General features: G+C 40.4%; 3 protein-coding genes across 3 annotated transcripts; 2 read left to right on the plus strand and 1 right to left on the minus strand.

Moving 5' to 3' along the window:
* The first annotated feature begins 1,004 nt into the window (after positions 1–1,004).
* On the plus strand, positions 1,005–8,734 carry efcab14 (EF-hand calcium binding domain 14). Its single transcript, XM_041949787.1, has 9 exons — positions 1,005–1,739; positions 2,554–2,702; positions 2,853–2,998; positions 3,597–3,695; positions 3,805–3,912; positions 5,450–5,602; positions 6,046–6,154; positions 6,242–6,373; positions 7,159–8,734. Exons 1-9 carry the CDS (start codon positions 1,564–1,566, stop codon positions 7,335–7,337), a joined length of 1,251 nt encoding a protein of 416 aa, XP_041805721.1. The 5' UTR covers positions 1,005–1,563; the 3' UTR covers positions 7,338–8,734.
* Positions 8,123–10,113, minus strand: znf830 (zinc finger protein 830). Its single transcript, XM_041949788.1, has one exon. It carries the CDS (start codon positions 10,045–10,047, stop codon positions 9,019–9,021), a length of 1,029 nt encoding a protein of 342 aa, XP_041805722.1. The 5' UTR covers positions 10,048–10,113; the 3' UTR covers positions 8,123–9,018.
* A 102-nt stretch (positions 10,114–10,215) lies between these two features.
* On the plus strand, positions 10,216–20,472 carry LOC121615039 (ankyrin repeat domain-containing protein 13C-like). Its single transcript, XM_041949172.1, has 13 exons — positions 10,216–11,046; positions 11,186–11,227; positions 11,786–11,890; positions 14,465–14,550; positions 14,823–14,868; positions 15,003–15,069; positions 15,249–15,393; positions 15,484–15,615; positions 16,511–16,672; positions 16,781–16,860; positions 17,010–17,108; positions 18,797–18,897; positions 18,999–20,472. Exons 1-13 carry the CDS (start codon positions 10,671–10,673, stop codon positions 19,127–19,129), a joined length of 1,572 nt encoding a protein of 523 aa, XP_041805106.1. The 5' UTR covers positions 10,216–10,670; the 3' UTR covers positions 19,130–20,472.
* Positions 20,473–20,857: the final 385 nt, after the last annotated feature.

Here is a 20,857-nt window from a genome sequence, read left to right on the forward strand (position 1 = left end):
AATGAAAGTGTCTGGGTCCAGCTTCTCAAATGCTAGGATTTGCTGCTCTTCTCTGGTTTATGACACTGTAAACTGAACATCTAATTAACAATACAAAGACATACCCACAATTCTGAAAGCGCTGATTTTTCACAAATAATCCACAGATTGATAGATGATGAAAATAATCGTTTGTTTTAGCCCTTGTACAAATGGATCTGATTGGGGCTGGCGGCGTGGTAGGAATCATTAAGGATATTTTTCAACGTCAGTATATAACAGAATAAGGAAAACATGTGCTAAGTCCCATATAAAATACTCTAAATGAAGTTCAGATACATAACAACACTGTTATGTGTCAAATGAGCTCACAACAAGGTATGAGACACCTCATTAAAAAAGAGAAATACTGCCAATAGAAAAAAACTGAAAATATTTCACGCTAAAGATAGCCTGCTTTTCATTTGGATTATTTCACTGGACCTTGAAATTAGCCTCATGATTAAAAAAAACCTTGCTGAGGCTATTCTAATGAGCAGAAGAAAAGCTTAGTGCAAAACACTTAACACATTCAGGTGGGAAAAAGAGGGGACTGTAGGTCTCAATTAAATATACTTTGGAAGGAGGAAATACAATTCAAAGAACTAAATGACATATGTGCTGCCTAAGAGTCTTTGACTCGGAACTAGCAGTTGCAATTGTCATGACAACTATTTCTAGAACACAGTCAACTTTAGCTTGATAACTAGCATTTTTTCGCTTTGTTATTTTTTATTGCACTGTTGCACGCCGTCAGCCCTTCTCGATGTTTTAAAACAGTTAAATCTATCATATTCAATTATATCCGGCTCACGTTCTGCCCTTGCTAATCCTACTTACTTAGTTTACATCCTTCTTGACTTTGTGCCGCAGCGGTGTCAAATGTTTGTCGGTGGCGGGTGGTGTTGCGCTCTGTGTCGATATCTGACAGAGCAGAGCAGAGGAAGTTGCGGTTAGCTTCTCTTTGCACCAATCAGCTGTGAGGTTACTGGGACCTGCCCAAACAATACAGACATCAGGACATATCGCTGGATACACAGTGCCGTATATTTTGATTTTATTTTTGATAGGTTTTCTCCTGTTTATTTCTTCAAAGACTTGGTGCCTCTAAAATGAGCGGCGCCGGGGCAGGTATTTTTAAAGCTCGTTGAAACGATGTGATAGCACAGTAACGATCGCCAGCCCTTGTTAGCTACCGTTAGCAAGGTGTCAGATGCTAGCCGATGTAGCTAACGTATGCTATGTGTAAACCCGGCAGCTAATAGAAAAAGTTGTTTCAGAGAAGGGTTTTGTCAGGGACAGTAACGTAACGTCGACCAGCTGTTGAACATTTTTGTGTGTTAGGTGCAAGTCAACAAGGCGACCAACCGGCAACGTCCGATGTGTTTATATCCATTAGCAACCTTGCGTGGTTAAAATCCAAGCTAGCAAGAGAACATTAGCTTAGCTGCTACATAAACGACAACATCCACCAAGCTGGACAAAACTTTGGATTTAGTCGGGTTTAAATCGGGCTCGGCGGGTTCGCTGACCCCCCAGAAGAAGATGAAGAAGAGGAAGGAGTTAAATGCCTTGATCGGACTCGGGGACAGCAAGAGAAAGAAGACCAAAAAGGGGTCCGGCCACCGTCTTCTCCGGACCGAGCCGCCGGACTCAGAGTCCGACTCGAGCTCGGACGACGACGAGTTCAACAACATGAGCAGCGGAGCTAACTTTGGGAAGTGAGTGATCTGTTGAACAGCGTTGTATTGTGGTGTAAGATATAACTTGGCTGTGTATTTGCTCAGTCAAAAACGCCAATAACTTGCTGCAGAGAACTGTTATTAAATTTCAAAAGAAAAGGTAAAGCAATAGTACCCGATATCAAGTAAAATAGATAATTAAGGTTGAAACAGTTGGTCTCAAGAGCACTTGCTTTAACAACAACCACTTCACATCAGCTATGTGTTTTAAGTATTTGGTAGCATGTGTGCTTAAAAATTAGGTTTAATGTTTGTTTTTTTTTCCTCATACGTTGTTTTGCTATTGTTTAAATGCTATAGATTACTACTGGAACACACTGTTTCAGTCACATGAGCTGAAAAATTCTAATGAAAAATCTGAAATCTTGTGTTTTTCAGCAACAAGTGTTCTAAGACCAAAAGAGTCCCATTTACCTCAGTACTACACCACTGGTATTATAGTCATTGTGCAGACAATAAAAGAAAGAAAAATATAAATATTGCCACATAAATCTACTTTCTCTTCATCTGTGCTCAGATGAAAACATGATACATCTGGCACACTGAGAGGACGGTCAGGCTTTTTTCAGAAGCCTGATAGCAGCCAAATTAGAAATAATCGATACTACATTCAGCATGAGTATGATATGATATAATATGCAGCAGCCCATATTTTCAAGCACCAGTATTTATCAGTACACTTCATAATTCTGAGGACAGAGCATGCCGTCTTCTGAAAATATCTCCTTTATTAATAATGAAAGAGGCTGTGCAGTTATAATGTCCAACACTCTCATGTTTCTTGTCTCTACAGAAGAAGCTACACGCAGTGCTGCAATGTGTGTTACCCCTTGTTCCTGTTCATCATACTAGCTGCCTGTGTTATGGCCTGTGCTGGACTCATATGGATGCAGATTGCTCTGAAAGAAGATCTAGATGCACTAAAAGAAAAGCTACACAGCAGTAAGGCTTACTGTCACACACACAGTTACCTTGTGACAGACATTAAAAGCTCACTGCCTTTTGTAAATATAAACCAGTTTTGTCCCAATTGCACAGTCAAGTATTCCTTTGTCTTTACCACTGCTGTTAACAATATTGTTTTCATAACAGTGGAGTCCAGCCAGAAGGTGTCATCAAGTGAAATACCAAAACTAAGTGAGGACCTGAAAAACAAAGAGAGAAAGCTTGATGACATTGAAAACGGGGACAAGGGGTTGAGCAAGCTCTGGTCTAACCTAACAGAAATGAACAGAAAGGTCAGTTGTTTTCATCTTCCCAGAGGTTTTGAAGCCACCTTAACATTCACACTGTCACACACTAGCCAGAGCAATTACTTGAAGTGTGACCAGCAGATCATGGTACACACACGGTACACTTTTGATACTTTGCACTTGAGAAACCCTGTTAAATACATTATACTGTACAGTGACACAAAGAGAAGAAATTACTCTAACAGTAGTTAGACTACAAGACTTTTTTCTTGACATTTATTTACATACTAATGTAATCTTGTGCAAGCTAAGAATCAAAAGTGAAAGTATGAGCAGTACATTTCTCATACGCTGCAATAACAGTGTTATGTAAATGTAGTAAATCAAGTCTCCTTGCCTTCCGGCAATTAGAGCACTAGCTGAGAAAGTGTACAGTTTTCTTTGGGTTTCCAGTGGAATAATTTGAGCATGTAATTTGACTCTGTTTAAAATGGCAACATTAGTTTTATTCCAAAATGAGAGTTAGAGCTGGTAATACATTGACTTACTGTGTGTGTGACAATTAAACATGTGGCCGCATAGATAGATGGTACTTCTGTCTAAGAGATGCAACTCAATGTCTTGTGTCCTTTCACCCCTACAGATCAGTTTGCTGGACTCCGCAGTAAACCATTTAAAGGCCAACTTGAAATCAGCCGCTGACTTAGTCAGTCTTCCCACTACAGTTGAAGAGCTTCAAAAGGTACCGGCAAAGCAAAATGGAATAAAAAGAAACATGTACCACTTTCTAACTTTCAGTTGTGAGTGTACTATTTTCATATCTGACCTTTCGGAGGATTTTTCTCTTCCAGAGTGTCGCTACAATTGGCAGTACACTAACAAGTGTTCAGCACGATGTGAAGACTATGCAGGCTGCTCTTGAAACTCAGAAGAAAGATGACGACTCGAAGAAGACAATGGTAAATTCAAGCCAGTGAAATGTGAAATAGTTTCTTACTTTGACAGTTGGTATGATAGCATGGTCAGATTAAATGGGACATTAAGGCTTGCAAACCTAAACATGTCCTCCAGGACTCCAAATATGCATCTTCGTGCTTACTTTGAGACTGTGTAGGCCTTCGCCTGCACAAGTTTCATCCTCTTTTGTTTAGATCTCTCGTTTTTACATTAATTTTTTTCTGTTGGCTTCATTTTCATCTTTTATTTTGTCTGGTCCTGCAGAGCAGCTGTTGCATATTTAACACATTTACATCACGTTTGTATGCACTTGATCATCCATTTCTAACAGAATGTATCAACAGTTGTGACTAGTGTTCACAGCAACAATAGATGCTCTTTGAACTAATGGAAGCTGTATGTTCGACCACTAAAATGTCTATACAGTGTTTTGGACAGCTGACAAACTGCACAGAAGAATCTGGAGCTGTGTTCCTTCGTGCTGTAAATAGTATAGGGCTGCAAGCTCTAGTATTTCACTTGAGCAAAGGTGATGGTTTTTTCATGAGTCGAAGTCAAAGCTGAATTTCGCTTATTCTGCATGACAGCTTGTCTTTTCTCTACACTCAGTGCAAGTATTGCCCAAGGCCACGTTTCTCATCTATTATCATGTATATGTATGAATGTGTGGAGAGCAGTGTTTACAGAAAACCGGTTAACAGTGCATTGTCTTCAAGTGAAATAGCTGAAGAACACCAGTCACCAGTGTCTTCGCAGTTCCTAGCTGCAGTGGCGCTTGTGCATATTTGTCTCAAATCGACTTACATATGGCCAAGATGATTCTGTTGATGAAATGTCGGCTGATCTGCTTAACTGTGGCACGAATCCAAACATGAAGCTGCGTTGAACTTTGCCACTGCCAGATTAATTTGTTTATTTGTTTACCCGGTATGCCTGGATGTTTTCACAGTTCTTGTCAGGCTTACGTTGGAAGAGTCGTTGGGTTAAGAAGGTCCCGTCATTGCTTGGATACATGCGTCGATGGATACGTAATACATAATACATGAAACAAGTAGAAATCTATTTTGGGAGCTTAGATGCTTTAGTTTGCTGAGTAGAAGTAGGTCAAAGACAACTGCAGAATATTTTCTTCACTTTTTTTGGATTGGAAAAGAGCATCAGCAAAAAATCACACTGTTTTACTGACTTTTTATACAGTGACCTCTATAATCGTGTGGTCAGTGATGAATTGCCAGCTGGCTGAGTAATAATAGTAATTATAATAATTATAATAATAATAATACTAATAGCTGGCTGAGTACTGCCAGCTGTCTTGTAGTCTTGTAACTTTGGATTATGAGGTACAGCCTTGGTTTCTGTCTACTTGCCTAACCTCCCGGGACACTTAACCTGATCACACATCCAAATCTCCATTCTTTTAATTCACGACTGATGTCTCCTACGTGCTTTTGTGTTAGAAACCACATGATCGAGAGTCTTCATCAAACAGTAAACTGCATGTTGCTTTACATGGATTTATTTTTTTCATTTTGGTCATAGGACATAACAGACCTGAGAGAAGCTGTGAGTGAGGCTAACAAGACGGAGGAGCTGCACCATACGCAGGCCGATAAGCAGATCCACATCCTCCTCTCTACGGTTGCAGATCTTCATCAGAGAGTGATGTTATTAGAGAATGGGTCAAAGCAAAGTGTGAGTAATATGAAGCTTCACACTTATTTGCATTGTGAAATTTGAGCTTTTGCAGCTCTGTCATCAGCCTACTTTTAGCTGACTATTCTAACCATTATCCATTACTTTCTGTTTCTGTTTCAGCTATTTATCCAATGCTTGTACCTGTCTGTTCCAATTATTTATTCATTACTTTTACCTGTCTATATAGTATATAAATTAGTTATTTATCTTTTATTTTTAGCCCGCTATTAACTGGCTAACTGTTTTAACATCGCTGTTTGATTGCTAACTGGTTTTCAAGCGCCTGAAACATGTGATATTCAGGTTTTGTGGCTAAATGTGGATATATTTTATGGATTTTTTATTTGTTTTTTATTTTTTTCAGTCCCAGTTTTTCAAATTTGTTGAGCTACTTCACAATTTTTTTCCACAACGTAATGCATTTCACATTTGTTTTTCAGTCAAAAGACAATGATGCTGCAACTCAACTGCCAGTCACCAGTGAAAGTCCAGCAGCCGAGCAGGTGAATGAAGCTACTACAACCAAAGCAACACTTGGGGATATGCAAGGTGAGTTGTATGATAAAGCAGTTTCCTGCAGAGGTTTTGTTTGCCTTACATTACATTTTAATGTTTTTTCCCCCCTTTTTTACATAGAGATGTCCACACCACTGACAGAGCCTCAGGCAAGCAGACGTCCACGTTTCTTAACTCCAAATCGCTCTAAGAGAAATGTTGAGACAAGGTGCCCAAGGACTGTGTTCCTGCCTGGTGTCAGTTCTCTGAAAGGTGCGCATTAATACTCCCAAGTTTTATATCTCAACATTCATTAAAGGAATAGTTTGATATTTTGAGAAATGCACGTATTTGCTTTCTTCTTCTTGCTTTGTTCTTTCCATATCCAGCCCGATTTCATGTCTGTGCAGTCAAAATAAGGCTATGATATATTAAATCTCCACTGGCTGCCTGGCAATCTCACAGTGATGAAAAGACTTCAGGAAGCTACTGATTCAAGCCAGAAAATACTGGCCACATAACACTGTTAATAATAAAAAAATAAAAAAAGTTGAGAACAACAGTCTTCACTACAGTTTGGGTTTAAAGTCAAACTCATACTGTGAAGTTATTCTAAGTTCTTTCAAAAAACTTGAATCTTGAAGTTTGTGCATCAAAAATTGCTCAGAGTGTGCTGTGAACCTGATCTATCATTATGTGGTTGCAATTGAAAATATGAAATTATTAACAATTATTCACTTGATGTGTTCATTAGTGAGTTTTTTAGAGCTGCTGGTAGGATTTTTTTTGTTTTTTTACTTTGCACAGAGCGGGGCTATCTGTTTACCCCATTTGCAGTTTGTATGCTGAGCCACCAGCGACGCTGTAGCTTCATATTTAACAAACAGACATGAGAGTGGCATTAATTTCTCAGCAAGAAAGCAAATGCAGGTTTCCCAAAATGTTGAACTAAAGGCTCCAAATTGTATTGTCAGTAGCATGGATATTTTTATTTTTGCTGTGCTCTCATAGACAAACCTGTCTTTGCATATTTCTGACTAAAACCATGTTTTTCATAGACTTAGAAGACATCTTCCAGCAGGCAGGCATTGGATATAATTCACCCGGATTGACCCACCACTCTCTGAGCAAAGTATTTGGAACGTCAACTCCTAGTGCTCGTACCATGGAGTGCTTTGACAGAGACGGGGATCGGAGGTACTCCCTGATGGAGCTGAGAGCTGCTGTAGGTTTGTGAGCACAGTATCACTGACAGCACTGAACAGTATTGGAATACCCAGCGGGGTCTGGGGGGTTCAGAGGTCCCGACCCTTTTCTGTAATTGCTGCACTTTTGTGAACTGAATATTTATCATACTGATTGTGGAACAGTGGCGCTGGCATGCCCCCTACTCACTCCCCCTCCTTGGTCCATCAAAAGAACCTCTTCCACAAAACACGATCTTAGATTTTAAAAGTTAATCCATTTTAGTACCTGTATGCAGAATATTCAGCTCTTATTTTAACAAATCCCATGGTTAGTATGAGGAAACCATGGAAATAAGTGCTGGGAATTATTCTGAGTCCCATTTTCAACCCTCAGTTCTCAGTCTTGCTGTTTTCCTGTACCTGCTTTTTCCCCCCCCCCAACTGATCTGTTTCTTCTTGATGTGAAGTTTTTGTGTATTTAGCATTTCTGGAGGCCGTAATTGTCAGTCCTTTGCAGATGTCCCCACCCATCAACACAAACACCTGGTACAACTCACCTGAACCTTATTTATAGAACCTGAGATAGAATTCAGTGAATGTTTACAAATGACTACTAGAAACAGAATTTTTGTGTCTTTTGGTTGGTTTTTAGACAGATTCCTAACTTCACTGAAACACACAATTGAGCTTAGGAGGGAGGACTGTTCACTTCTAAGCTAAACAGGGTTTCAGATTTTGTTGTTTTTTCCTTCATTTATCTCCAGTTCGTTGCTACATTTTGATTGAAATTGTGTGTTTAGTCCATCTGTACATTTATCTATATTTTTGCAGTTTTAAGTTCTACAAGTTTCGAAGGGCTATGAACACTTTGAATCATTCAGAGAGAATTTTGAAGTGGTAATTCATGAGACATATGTAGCAATAACAAAATGACATAGATATTGCTTGTTTAAAGTTGCAGTAGACAGAGGGCACACCTAGCTCACAATGTGTAACAGGTAGTATAAGAAGCACTGATCACTCTCTACTTGATTCATTTTATTCCATTTTTATGGGCCTAATAATGGTGTATTTACATAACAGATTTGTCATACTCAAACATTGTTGTATTCTGTACAAATGGTTTAAATGTATTCTCAGATTATCTTGTGGGGGGGGGTCGAGCTGGTAAGATTTACTTTACGGTCTTAATCTTAACATTGTACATTTTTTAAAATAATTCTCTTGTGCTTTGCATGTTGCTTATAATGTAACATGAACCAATTATTTATAAACCTAACATAGTCGACTACTTGTTTTTGCAGGACAATGGTTAGTTGAGCTCAAATTGTAACAGCTTTGGCCATCATGAAATAGGTTTTTGGATCCATGCTGCTACTGTACATGGGGGATTTTATGAATGTGTTTTTGTGTGAGCACCAATGAATAAACACACAATTAAAACGTTTGATTTTTGGTCCATCTGGTGTTTAAGTCATGAACTGAGAAAGTGTGTCTTCCAGTGGCACTAAACAGAGTTGTACAAGAATGTTGCGCATCACTGCATCACATTAAATCCATCTGAAGCATACAAAAATACATGGTGAACATCCACAAATATATTTACAATTGTTGAATTGGTGACAGACAAAAAAAAAAAAAAAAAATCCCTCTCCAAACCAGTTTTATCAGCATTCTGGACAAAACTGAGGTCTGTCACACATGGTGTCTTTCTCACAGCTCTGGAGAAAACTAGGCAAGAGCCCCCTTAGCCCTCCAGTCCCGGGACAAAAGCCCCAGCAGCTCCTCTTCATCCTCTTCTTCCTCGTCGTTGCTGGCATCTGTCTCCATATGTTCGTCTTTTCTGGGAAGAAGCTTGCTCTTCACCACATCCTGCTTGTCTCTCAGTACTTCCACCCTCTTGTAACACTCAATTTGCTCATCAATTTCGTCAATCTGACGCTCAAGTCGGCCCTCCTCGTCGTCCTCCGCCACGATAGCCTCTGATTTTGTGTTCACTTGTCGGATCTCCTTTTGAAACTCTTCCCACTCCTTGTCCATTTGATCTTTGGGTGCGTCGACGTTGCGCACTTTGGCATCCCTTACAGGATCGTCGAAGAAGCCCTCCGGCAGTGCCTCGGCCATGTTATCTTTCTTTTCTGTGCTTTTCTCCTGCACATCTGCTTTGAGGATGGATCCTGAATGGGAGATGGCGGGTGTGGATGGGAGGTTGCTGTCAAAGAAATCAGTCGGTAATCCTGCAACTTCAGCCTTTTGAGGAGGGGGGTTTGTGGAATCTCCCTCTTCGGCATCGTCTTCATCATCGTCCTCGTCATAGACCCCAGCCAACAGACTCAGGCCAGCAGACTTTTGAGTAGGAACAGCATCCTTTTCGCTGGGTTTCTTAAAGACATCTCCTGACAACCCTGGCGCAGACTGGCCTGCACTGGATGAGGGTTTCGCCTTCTTTCCGTTGACGTCCTCGTTGTCCGGTGCTTTCCTTTTCACTAGCTGACTCTGTTGTGTTACTGTTTGACTCTTTGCTTCCTTCAGCTCGGCAACTTTCTCTTTGTGCTGTTTTCCGAGAACATGAGTTGGCCATAATAGTTCGGACTTCACCTGCACATTGCACAGGACGCAACTGAGGTGTCCGAGACCGTTGTATTTAGCAAAAGGAGACTCGACGCGCTTCTTGTCTGTTGTTTGCCTTTGTTTTTCTCTCATCAAACGCCGGAGTTCTTCTTGATTTACAACTTTCTTCCCCTTCTTAGAGGTTGCCATTCTTGAAAACAATGCAGCTTGTTAGCTAGCTGGCTACTTGTTTGCGATGAAGTAAAAGTGCGTCTCATGAAAATGACGTAAACTGCATAAAGTCGCGTTCAAACTGGGTCGTAGGATAGTCTCGCGGGAGTTACCGCTCGCACCTAGCTAGCAGAGATGTTAGCTCAGCTGGCTTATTGTACCTTCCCGTTCGCCTGAATTTTGCCGCAAAGGAAACTGAACCGATACCATTTTGAAACGTGTATCCACGGAGCGGTAGAAGCGACAACGATGTAGTCGTTTGATGGTTCTTCTCATTCACAGCTGTATCTTGATTTAGTGCGTGTGTGTTTGGTTATGGTTAGCATTATTTTCTGTTTTCATCGCCGCACCCACCATACTAATTTTTATTGTGGGCTAGCTAGCTAACGTTTGCTGGGAGCTAACGCTGATGTTTGGAGCAGGGGAGCAGGTGTAGCGTTATTTGAATAGAGAGTAGCCAGCTACGAGAAAGCTTCGCGGCTGTCTTAAATTGCTAAGAAGATTATTTGAAAGCATATCTGCGGATATTGTTCGTGCTAACGCTCTCACAGATTTATGCCACATCTTCACCATCCTTGTAACGCACGGTAACGGTAGTCATCATGACAGGTGAAAAGATACGCACCATGCGAAAGGACCACAACAAACCAAACAAAAATGACGAGATAATGGACACGTACGATGAAACCTCAAATGGGACTATCCCTAACGGCACCACTAACCATTTCAAATCAAACAAGGCTTTTCAGAAATCAGTCAAAACCTCGGTACTGCAGCAGCAACAGCAGCTCAATGCAAACAACATTAACGGCAATTCATCGTGTATTGGCACTATTGTCAACGATAATAACAAGAACCCAATAATCCTGACAAGTGAGGACTTAGAGTACCCTGTTCATGAGTGCGTCTTCAAGGGAGATGTGCGTCGGCTCTCCTCTCTCATCAGGACCCACAGCATCTCTCAGAAAGATGTACACGGTAAGCTTTCTGCTACTACCTGATATTTAAGTAATTTGTCCAAATGCATTATAAAACTGATTGTAAAAATCACATGTGGAATGATTGATGTTAACGTTTACTTGTAATCAAGAGCTCATCTAACATGGCTCTCTTTCAGGAAACACACCTCTGCACCTGGCTGTGATGCTGGGCCACAAAGGTAAAGATGGCAGAGTAATAACATCTATTCAACTCATTTTTGTTAATCTTAACAGCCTATTGTCACACACAGGATTAACCAAAATTAACAAAAAGCTTCTCAGAGGGTAATCTACCAGCCTCACTTTGACCCTAGAAAATGATGGCCTTGCATCTGTCATAATGTGGCTTTATTAAAGAGTACTAGACATCCTCATTAAAGCCTTTTTAAAGCACTTCAGTTCTTCCTTTTTGGAGTAGCCTCCATGCTCCTGCTGCACTCAGCATGTCTTATTTGACCTCTGAAGAGATGGGATAAAACAGTAAGTACATAGTAAGGCTGTAGTGGCTCTTCCAGTACAGAAACAGTCATTGCTGGTGCTAATGTTGATACTGCCCTTAATGAATGATCTGAAATGTGTCATTACTTAAAAATCAATAGTCTGTTTAAATATTGCCATCTTTAATATAGACTCTGTTAATAATAAAATATGAACGTTTATCTTTTGTATTTGGCATGACTGCTCAAAACAACACGTAATGAATAGCGGTGACAACAATAATTTTGTTTTTCATTCAGAATGTGCCCTCCTGCTGCTGGCTCATAATGCTCCCGTAAAGATAAAGAATGCACAGGGATGGAGTCCTCTAGCAGAAGCCATCAGCTACGGCGACAGGCAGATGAGTAAGTTGCATCAGCACTGCTTTTAATAGCTGTCTGCTCCTCAAGCTTTCATGTTTGGATGTGTTTATGTCATGTCCGTGGCGTACCTGCAATCATACAATCGCTGTTAGCATATTTAGGTTAAATGCTGCCTCTGTCTGATGGGTCTGTATATTTTTTAATGGATTCATGCCGATGTCGGCTTCAGTCAGTGTTTGTCGGTTAGTCAGTCTGACATCTGGAATGGCTTCCTCTATGAATGCTAATATTGTAGCAGTATAGTGGTAAATGTCAGCTTGATGGTTTTAGTATGTTCAGTAAGTAGCATATTTGGTTGAATTGCTCTGCTCTTTGGATTGCCGACTGAACAATTAATACATTTTCCTTATGAAAAAGGAAAGTATTTCTTTATTCACTTTTATAGTTAATAAAATACAGTACGGAATCACAATGTAAGTGAAATCTCTGGAGTCTGTGCTTTGCAGAAACATTTCCCGGTATTATGTACATTTTAGAGTCTTTTCAGAGACTTCTGCACAAGTTTGGCATCTCTGGATTTGGAGCACATTCTTCCCAGAGTTTCTTCTCTCATATGGGAGAAACATTTGATGTATTTGTTGAAGTCTAGTCAAGTTGTAGAGAACAAGTAAAGATGACAGAAGAAAGAATTGTGACATATTAGTTTTTCATTTTTAATTGATAAACCCTGAATAGTATAACTTCCATATTAAGGTTAGTAATGTGTACTTCATTGACAAATTGTAGTTTCCTCATCTTTGTTTTTTGAAAATTGTGGGGAAAAAGGCAGCAGGGGCTAAATACTGTTGGAGGTCACGGCATATGTGTGACTGTTTGAGTCATTTAATTGCTTGAAGGCGGCAACTGCTATCTGCTCGGTGCAGCTAAAAAGCTAAAGGTGAGGATTTTCTCTGAGCACTCGTCATCCAGATGGGCTGGAACGCAGCCTGAATGATGGCTTAGTTTTAGGAAGCCCTGAGCTCATAGCGTGGTCACTCCCCTGCTTAACGATGCCCCTGCTTTTAGATCTGACATCCAGTGAAAATGAGTCGAATGACATGTGAAAGGCACCAGCTAATGCCTTTGGGATGAATTCACTGCTCTGTCCTTTTTTCATGTGTGGTGTTAATTTTGTGTACTTAACTAAGGATAAAAGAAAGATAAAGGTCAGGCTAAGCATCTATTAAAGGCACTGAATACTTCATTATATATCTCTGTTTTTGTGACAAAGCTGAGCTGACATATTTATGTTATTGCTATTTGACTATCTGTACAGATAACCAGATAAACAGTGAATTATTAGCACCTGCTTCTTATACTGCTTGTGATGGAGGTTATGAGGCCCAGCAGTTTGAGAAATGACCCCCAACCTTGTTAGTATGCGTCCCGACTCTCTGTGCCTGCTGTTGCAGGCTGGCTTGGGACTGGGAACCGGCGTTTCGCTTAGAGAAGGTCACAGTAATCGTTTCTTTTCAGCGGATGCTCTGCTGCGACGTCCCAGTCTGCCTTCTATCTGTGTTTCGGTGTTGAACTGGCTATGAAAGCAAATATCCCTCTGGGACAATAAAATCTAAATAAAAAATCTGCATCTATTATTCTAAAGGGTAAAGGGGAGGCAGGGAGGGGGTTGGGTACACATTCACACCATCAGCAAGGACATGTAAAGAAATGCACGGCTTTATTTAGATGTAGATCTGAATAACGTGCAGCCAACAGCTGGCTACCACTTAGTGCGAGGGACAAATAGAGGATAATTTGTGCTTAAAATCAGAAGTGTAGGTTACAGCTTTTCATGAAACACTGCGGTCTTGTCATCAGTCATCATCTTTCACTTTTACACATGTGCACATTTCGTATTGCGTCAGCAGCTCGCTCGCTGGTTGTCTGCGTGTGCAATGACGAGCTGCCCGAGTGCAGCAAGCGCCTCATCAGCACTTCTCTCCTCAGTCACCCCCCACGAAATGTCAAACATTCTCTGGTTCCAGCTTCTCTGTGAAGTTTTGCTGCTTTTCTTAGTTTTATATCATTGTAAACTGAACATTTAAGGGTTTTTTTTTGTTTGTTTTTTGTTTTAATCGTGGAGACGATGTCACCTAGGACAATTTATAGACAAAGCATTTAAGCAGTTAATCGAAACAATTATCAGCAGATTAATTGATAATCCAAACGAGCCCTACCCTTAACTGTATATCTCACAAACACTGTTTGGATGGGTGGCTTGGAGCTGGAAGGTCTCTGGTATAGTGCTGGGGAAGGGCAGAAAAGAACCTGGCTGGCAGCATATGTATGACACTCATCTCTTCATCATTAGCATGCCAAGCCTGACAGACTGAGCCCTTTTGAGGCTGATACCAGTATTTGAGAATTTAAAATATGATAAGAATGTGTACCATGTAAACTGTTTTGATATTTCAGATTCCTTGTGCTCAAGATGAGTGGCATAAAATACAAGTTGTGTACCTTTTTTAGAGTAGCTATATTCAAAGGGAATGTAAAAGATTTGACGTCATACTTAAAAACTTTGGATGTACATTTGTGTTACTTGTAACCGAGTTGTTTTCTTTTTCTTTTCCTCAGTCACAGCAATACTGCGGAAGTTAAAGCAGCAGTCCAGGGAGAGCGTGGAGGATAAGAGGCCAAAATTACTGAAAGCTCTCAGGGAGGTGAGAATCTCACTGGCTTCACTTCCACAGAGCCACACTAAACTCTGTCTGCAACTGCCGTCATCCTGCATCACTAAACTCTGACTTCATTGTATTTTCATAATCTCTGCAGGCTTTGGTTTGCATTAATGACTACTCCGCCTGTCCTTGAGGGTGCATATTAAATGCTGAAATGCATAATGTGAAGTCTTCACTGTACTGTACTTTGCGTCTGACCCATGAAGTCACATCTGTATTAGTATTCGTTGAATGCTTTTGTATCTTCTCTGCAGCTTGGAGACTTTTATCTGGAGCTGCATTGGGACTTCCAGAGCTGGGGTGAGTTTTCATATTTCACACCACAACAAAAAAGTTGTTTATGTGCTTTTTTCCCTGTCAGTGCAAAACTAGAGTGTGAAACACTTGTTCATCAGCCACAGTTCAGTTTATTCACACTCTCTTTTGTATTTTAGTGCCTTTGTTGTCCCGGATGCTTCCGTCTGATGCTTGTAAAATCTACAAGCAGGGAATTAATATCAGGTGAAATGTCAAAAACTATTATTAAGTATAGTAGATTAAGGCTGCACCTGTGAGAGAGTCAAATTCACTGAGTTGTTAAAAGCAGCAAATGGTCGATATCCAGGTCAAGGACTTGTTTTAGATCTCAAAAGTAGGACGTAACAGTCATCACACGCTCCCTCTCCTCTCTCTTGATTTAGACTTGACACCACTCTCATAGACTTCACTGACATGAAGTGTCAGCGCGGAGATCTTAGCTTCATTTTCAACGGCGATGCTACACCCTCCCAGTCCTTTGTGGTTCTGGACAATGAAGCAAAAGTGTACCAAAGAATACACCACGAGGTGAGCCAGTGAGGGGCCGAGTGCTGTGAGCAGTTGCATGTCGTGTCATCAGCCGTTTCGCTGCCTAACCACCACTGTCTCGCCCCCAAGGAGTCAGAAATGGAGACCGAAGAAGAGGTGGACATTCTGATGAGCAGTGACGTCTACTCTGCAACTCTGTCCACCAAGTCCATCACTTTCTCTCGTAGTCAGATTGGCTGGCTGTTCAGAGAGGATAAAACGGTAAGCTTTATGGGACAAACCATTACTGAAACTGCTGAAACTAAAAGACTGTGTGAAACTATAAAAGTTAGTTTTATATGTTTACATTAACTCTTTTTTTAAGGGCTTACAAAATAATTTATGAACAAATGGATTGAGGCATAGATAAAATATATAAAATAAAGGCAAACATTGAGAAACACCAAAACGGTGTTAAATATCCAAACATTACATGTAAGCACATCGTAAAGGTGTGTTTGAAAGGCATCTCATTGTTTATTGCACGTTGTTTTTCAGTCACAACTTTTAAAGACTCTCAGTTTGTTAACCTCTGCAAATTAATGTCTCCCAAACAAATAATGGGACCGAGGCCTCGTGGTTCAGATCAGTGGTTTTTACCCTATGAGCCCTTAAAATGGATCATTGTCAACTTGCTAACCCTCGTCACATGTCGCGTGAATGTGAGAGTGCCAGCGTTATTTTTATCTTAAAGATTGTTTTGTTTGAATCATTTTTAGAGTCCTGAAGGAGAAAAAGTATCCAACTCAGAGATCAAGGATAGAAAAAATGTAATCCTGTATGTTTTGTCTTGTAAATCATCTCATGACCCCGTCAGGTTTATCTCACTACTCCCAAGTGGGAACCACTGTTGAAACGTTCCCTAATGCAAATAAAATATCCATCACACCTCTTTATACAGCCTGTGTTTTGTTGCACTATGAATCTGAAACACTTGTGTGGACTGAATCGCTCTGTTCAGCTGTTCAGAGATTTGTCTTGCCATGGTGATGAGAGAAGAAGGGAATTTCAGTGTTTTGTCTCACGGTCTTACCTTCAGGCTGCACTACAGCACATTTTTAGCAATCAGCAGTCGTGTTGGAAATCTCTCAACATCTGCTTGTCCTTTTCCGTACAGGAGAGGGTTGGAAACTTCCTGGCTGACTTCTATTCAGTGAACGGTCTGGTGCTCGAGTCACGGAAGCGACGAGAACACCTAAGTGAGGAGGACATCTTGAGGAACAAAGCCATCATGGAGAGCTTGAGCAAAGGAGGCAGCATCAGCGAACAAAATTTCGAGGTGAGGGGAAAAAGAGCTCGGCGTTCTTGCATTGTCTGCCGGAGATAAATGGTAACACCACCCTGAGGACTGTGAATATGCCACTGACTGATATTTTCTCGTGTCCAGCCTGCGAGAAGGCAGTCCCTCACAGCTCCTGCGCCCAACACCATTTCTTGGGAAGAGTACATCACTGCAGAGCACGGAAAGTAAGAATCTAATATTTTCTTACATTTAATCCGTCTTTGTCGGAATTAGAAGTAAAAGCAAGTGAATTCAGGTTTAAAATGCATGTGAGGCATCATGGATTATAAAAAAAATCAATGTCTCATGTGTTTGTGTGTCTTTCCACCTTCAGGCCACCTCATCTCGGGCGAGAGCTTGTGTGTAAGGAAAGCAAGAAGAACTTCAAAGCTACTGTAGCCATGAGCCAGGATTTCCCTCTAGGCATCGAGTCGTAAGTGCATCCTTTCCTCCTTAGATCTATTTACAAAGCTTTCTGCGCAGATTGATCCTGAATGAACACACATGGATACACTTGGGCTTTTAGAAAAAGGCTAGCGTAGAGATGAAATAATTTGGATCAGATATTTGGGCCAGGTAGACACAACAGTTCCTTTGATTTTGTGGGGGAGCAACTGATGCTTGGGCTGTTTGAAGAAAAAAAATCCACTTATTTCTCTCTCATTTCCTATGCACGCTTGCCTTACTTCATGCTGCTGCAAGCTTGTGGAGTTTGTTTTCAGTTAAATGTGTCCTTCGGGTTAAATTTTCAAATACAGCACAGTACGGATATGTACTGCACAGGACATTTTACAGATGAAAAACAAACGTATGCTGCCTGGTGAACAAGCTATCTAATGGTAACACTGCTCCAAACAAATCTCTGTCACTTTCTTTCAGGATTTTTTTGATGCTGATGTATCCGCAATGAGCTAATATTGGCCAATATATCTGCCTGATTTCCTGTTTGTTATGTATATGCAGGAAAATTTTGAGTTTTTATTTTATGCAGCCAAGAGCAGTCATGTGATCATGTAAGGGAGAGGCATGTTACGCTAAGTAGATGAGGAGGTGGGATTGTTTTTGCCTGTAATGGGTTACAGACAGTGCTGTAAAATATTACCAGGACTTAATGTAGTAAATTGCTTTATCTTCTCTACTGAATGAACCTTAATGGAGCCAGCAATAAAACCCCGCCCTTTATAATAGCTAATGGTTTTTTAATTTGATATTGTTTTTTCCCCTTTGCATTTGCAATGTTAAAATCATGTACTTGCTGCTCCGTAAATGTTCAATTTAATGTCTCTAACCACCAAAAAGACCAGTGATTATAGAGAAATTGTATTTTGTTGAAGATCGCATTATCTCAGTTTTATTGCACTGGTGGTTTTTTAGTCTCAGACCCAGTAGTTTTCATTCTAACTATCTTATACAACTGGGATGAAGATATGTCTGACAGGTTAGTAACACTTCTGTTACACATTTTTGTAGCGATGCTGGTCTGTCGCTCCACTATTTTTTTTCCAGACTGATATTATCAAGAACTCTTTTCCTCTGGGCACTATGATTTCCATGAAATTGTATACTGGAAATCATGGTGCCCAGAGGATGCATTCCAGTGACTTGGTGATCCCTTACTGATCACATAGCGCCACCACCAGGTCATTTCAATGTGTCAAATACTTTGTTTTTTTTAACCAAATAATTGTAATGCTGACAGCATTCCTATCAGCCTCAGCTGTACTTTGCGTTTAGTGATAATTAGCAAATGTCAGCATCCTAGCACACTAAACTAAGATGGTAAACATTATGCCTGTGTAACATCAACATGTTAGCATTTTCATTGTGAACAAGTTGGCATACTGACATTAGGATTTAGCTCAAAGCATCTCTGTGTCTAAATACAGACGCATTGAGCTGTAAGCAATGCTGTAGACTTGGTCTTGTTCACTGACTTCTCTATAATAATTTCCTTTTTATTGTAAAACACTAAAATCTATTCAAGTGAAACAGTCTAAGAGAGGAACATAATGTTCCTCTTGTTCCCGTTCGGTTCTGGGAGGTTGTCTGTACCTAACAGGAAGAGCTGGCAAAGAGAAGACTGTGAAAGAAAACTGCTTATTAATTCTCCTCTGCCTCCAGGTTACTAAACGTGTTAGAGGTCATAGCCCCGTTCAAGCACTTCAACAAACTGCGAGAGTTTGTTCAGATGAAACTTCCGCCCGGGTTTCCAGTCAAGCTCGGTATGTGTGTCGACTTACCGCTGAGTTCCTGTGAGTGGTTGAGCTTGAGGGGAGCGATCACAAAAATAACACGTTTTCCTCTGTTGTTTGCTCCCTCGCAGACATCCCCGTCTTCCCCACCATCACAGCAACTGTCACATTTCAGGAATTCCGCTACGACGAATTTGAAGAGTCTATTTTCTTCATCCCCGACGAGTACAAAGAAGATCCCAGTCGCTTCCCCGACCTCTGACCTGTAAACACGTCTGACACAAACAGGAAACGGCGGGCGAGCCGATATGTTTGGGAGGTGGGAAACAAAGATGAGAAATCCTGTATTGTTTATTTCCACACATATATTATCTGTTTAAAAAGGGGGGAACTGGTCTTATTGATCAGTTATCGTTCATTTTCTTGATGGATCCAAAGCAAATCAATGCAAACAGTTGTTACATCTCATTTGCGGATGCTTATCGGCAGTCTTTTTTTTTGTATGTGTGTTTGTGTGTGTGTATGAAATGAGTGAACGCTTTCACCGTACTCGCTGTTCACCTCCTGAGCAGCTAAATCTGCTGCTCTGTGCTGCTCTTCTCTCCTGTGAAAGCTGTCAGTAGACACAGTCTGGGCTTTTCACCATCACTATTTTAATATCTGCCCCTCACCCAAGGACTGACACCTGAATTCTCATTCCTGAAGCTGCACTGACACCCTCATCTGTAAATATTTCACATCTCATCTGTAATTCATAGCAAAAAGGAATCACAAATATAGCTATATCCTCAAACTGAGCTTAATATCCATTTATAAATGATGTACTATATATAAATATATATACTCAAAGGAGTAACACTGTGTAGCAATACATTTCCAGTACTTAAGAATGTTTTTAACCAGCTGGGAGAAGGTTTAGCATAAAAACGCATTCTAAACAGTTCGATATCCAAGCCTTTTCCCCTGTGCAGGACGCAATCTCCTGCATTTTCAGGTTCGCTCATGTTACCTCTCAGCTGTCTCCATGTTCGTCGTGATCGTATGGATTCTGTGCTCCGTGTGAGTGAATAATTGTACTGTACCAAGGGTTGTTGTGTGTACGTTTGTGTGTGGGAGAACCCAGATGGGATATCAGGTAAACTGTTCTTAGTTTAAAAATGCACTGATATTAAGTATATTTAAGGCATGCTATGGCTGTGTTGGCCTACTGGATCACATGCATCTTTAAGATATATTCTCTGAGCGTTTGTTTCGTTACCTGCAGACTTGTCGGTATTAAGATCGAGCAAAAACTGAAAATTGTAACACTAACACTTTGAAACACCTTTTAGTGCTCATAAAATCTCTCCTTTGTGGTAGTCTGCGCATATTTTTCCTCTTTTTTTTTTTTCTTTTTCTTTTTTTTTTTTTAATCCAAGGAGAGTAAACTAAGCTGTGAAGTTGATATTGCTGGATATCCCAAAACTGTCCAGATGGGAAATATTCTGATCCATTGAGTTGTCTGAGTTGGCTTCAGCTAGTATGTACTGCAACCATACCTACTTCACATCCCTTTAAATAAAGCACCAGCATCATGTTTCAACTGACTTTGTGCAAGTATAATAAAAAGACAGTGTTGTATATGAGGCTTCCGAATAAGAGTGGGCGATATTCATTTGTCTTATATTTTGCTATGTTGGGCATCACCTTCATTAATTGTTGCCAATAAGCAGGACAGTTTTATGGCAGTTTTGGATTTTAAATGATTTTTACATCAATGATGTGCTTTTACTATCGGGTATATTTGCTAGTTTAGCTAAAACAAGACATTTGTCATATTTATTTTTATTTTCAGTTAATCTGCAATGTCTTATTTTCTCCGGCCAACAGTTCAAAGCCCAAAAGTATTCAGTTTCCTCTAATCGAAGCAGGTTTTTTTTACATTTCAGAAGGTGGCACCATCAAGTGTTTCAAATTTTACTACAAATTAACAGTTGATTGTAAAATAGCT

Source organism: Chelmon rostratus, chromosome 12 (genome assembly GCF_017976325.1).
Source record: "Chelmon rostratus isolate fCheRos1 chromosome 12, fCheRos1.pri, whole genome shotgun sequence".
NCBI classification, from domain to species: Eukaryota; Metazoa; Chordata; class Actinopteri; order Chaetodontiformes; family Chaetodontidae; genus Chelmon; species Chelmon rostratus.

Bases quoted from the DNA above. Each gene is read 5' to 3' on its own strand.
- efcab14 (XM_041949787.1), top strand. From the start codon at position 1,564: ATGAAGAAGAGGAAGGAGTTAAATGCCTTGATCGGACTCGGGGACAGC. The intron at 3,913-5,449 runs GTAAATTCAAGC...TTTTGGTCATAG, and splicing joins ACGACTCGAAGAAGACAATG to GACATAACAGACCTGAGAGA. The intron at 6,374-7,158 runs GTGCGCATTAAT...TGTTTTTCATAG, and splicing joins TGGTGTCAGTTCTCTGAAAG to ACTTAGAAGACATCTTCCAG.
- znf830 (XM_041949788.1), bottom strand. From the start codon at position 10,047: ATGGCAACCTCTAAGAAGGGGAAGAAAGTTGTAAATCAAGAAGAACTC.
- LOC121615039 (XM_041949172.1), top strand. From the start codon at position 10,671: ATGACAGGTGAAAAGATACGCACCATGCGAAAGGACCACAACAAACCA. The intron at 11,891-14,464 runs GTAAGTTGCATC...TCTTTTCCTCAG, and splicing joins CTACGGCGACAGGCAGATGA to TCACAGCAATACTGCGGAAG. The intron at 15,070-15,248 runs GTGAAATGTCAA...CTCTTGATTTAG, and splicing joins AAGCAGGGAATTAATATCAG to ACTTGACACCACTCTCATAG.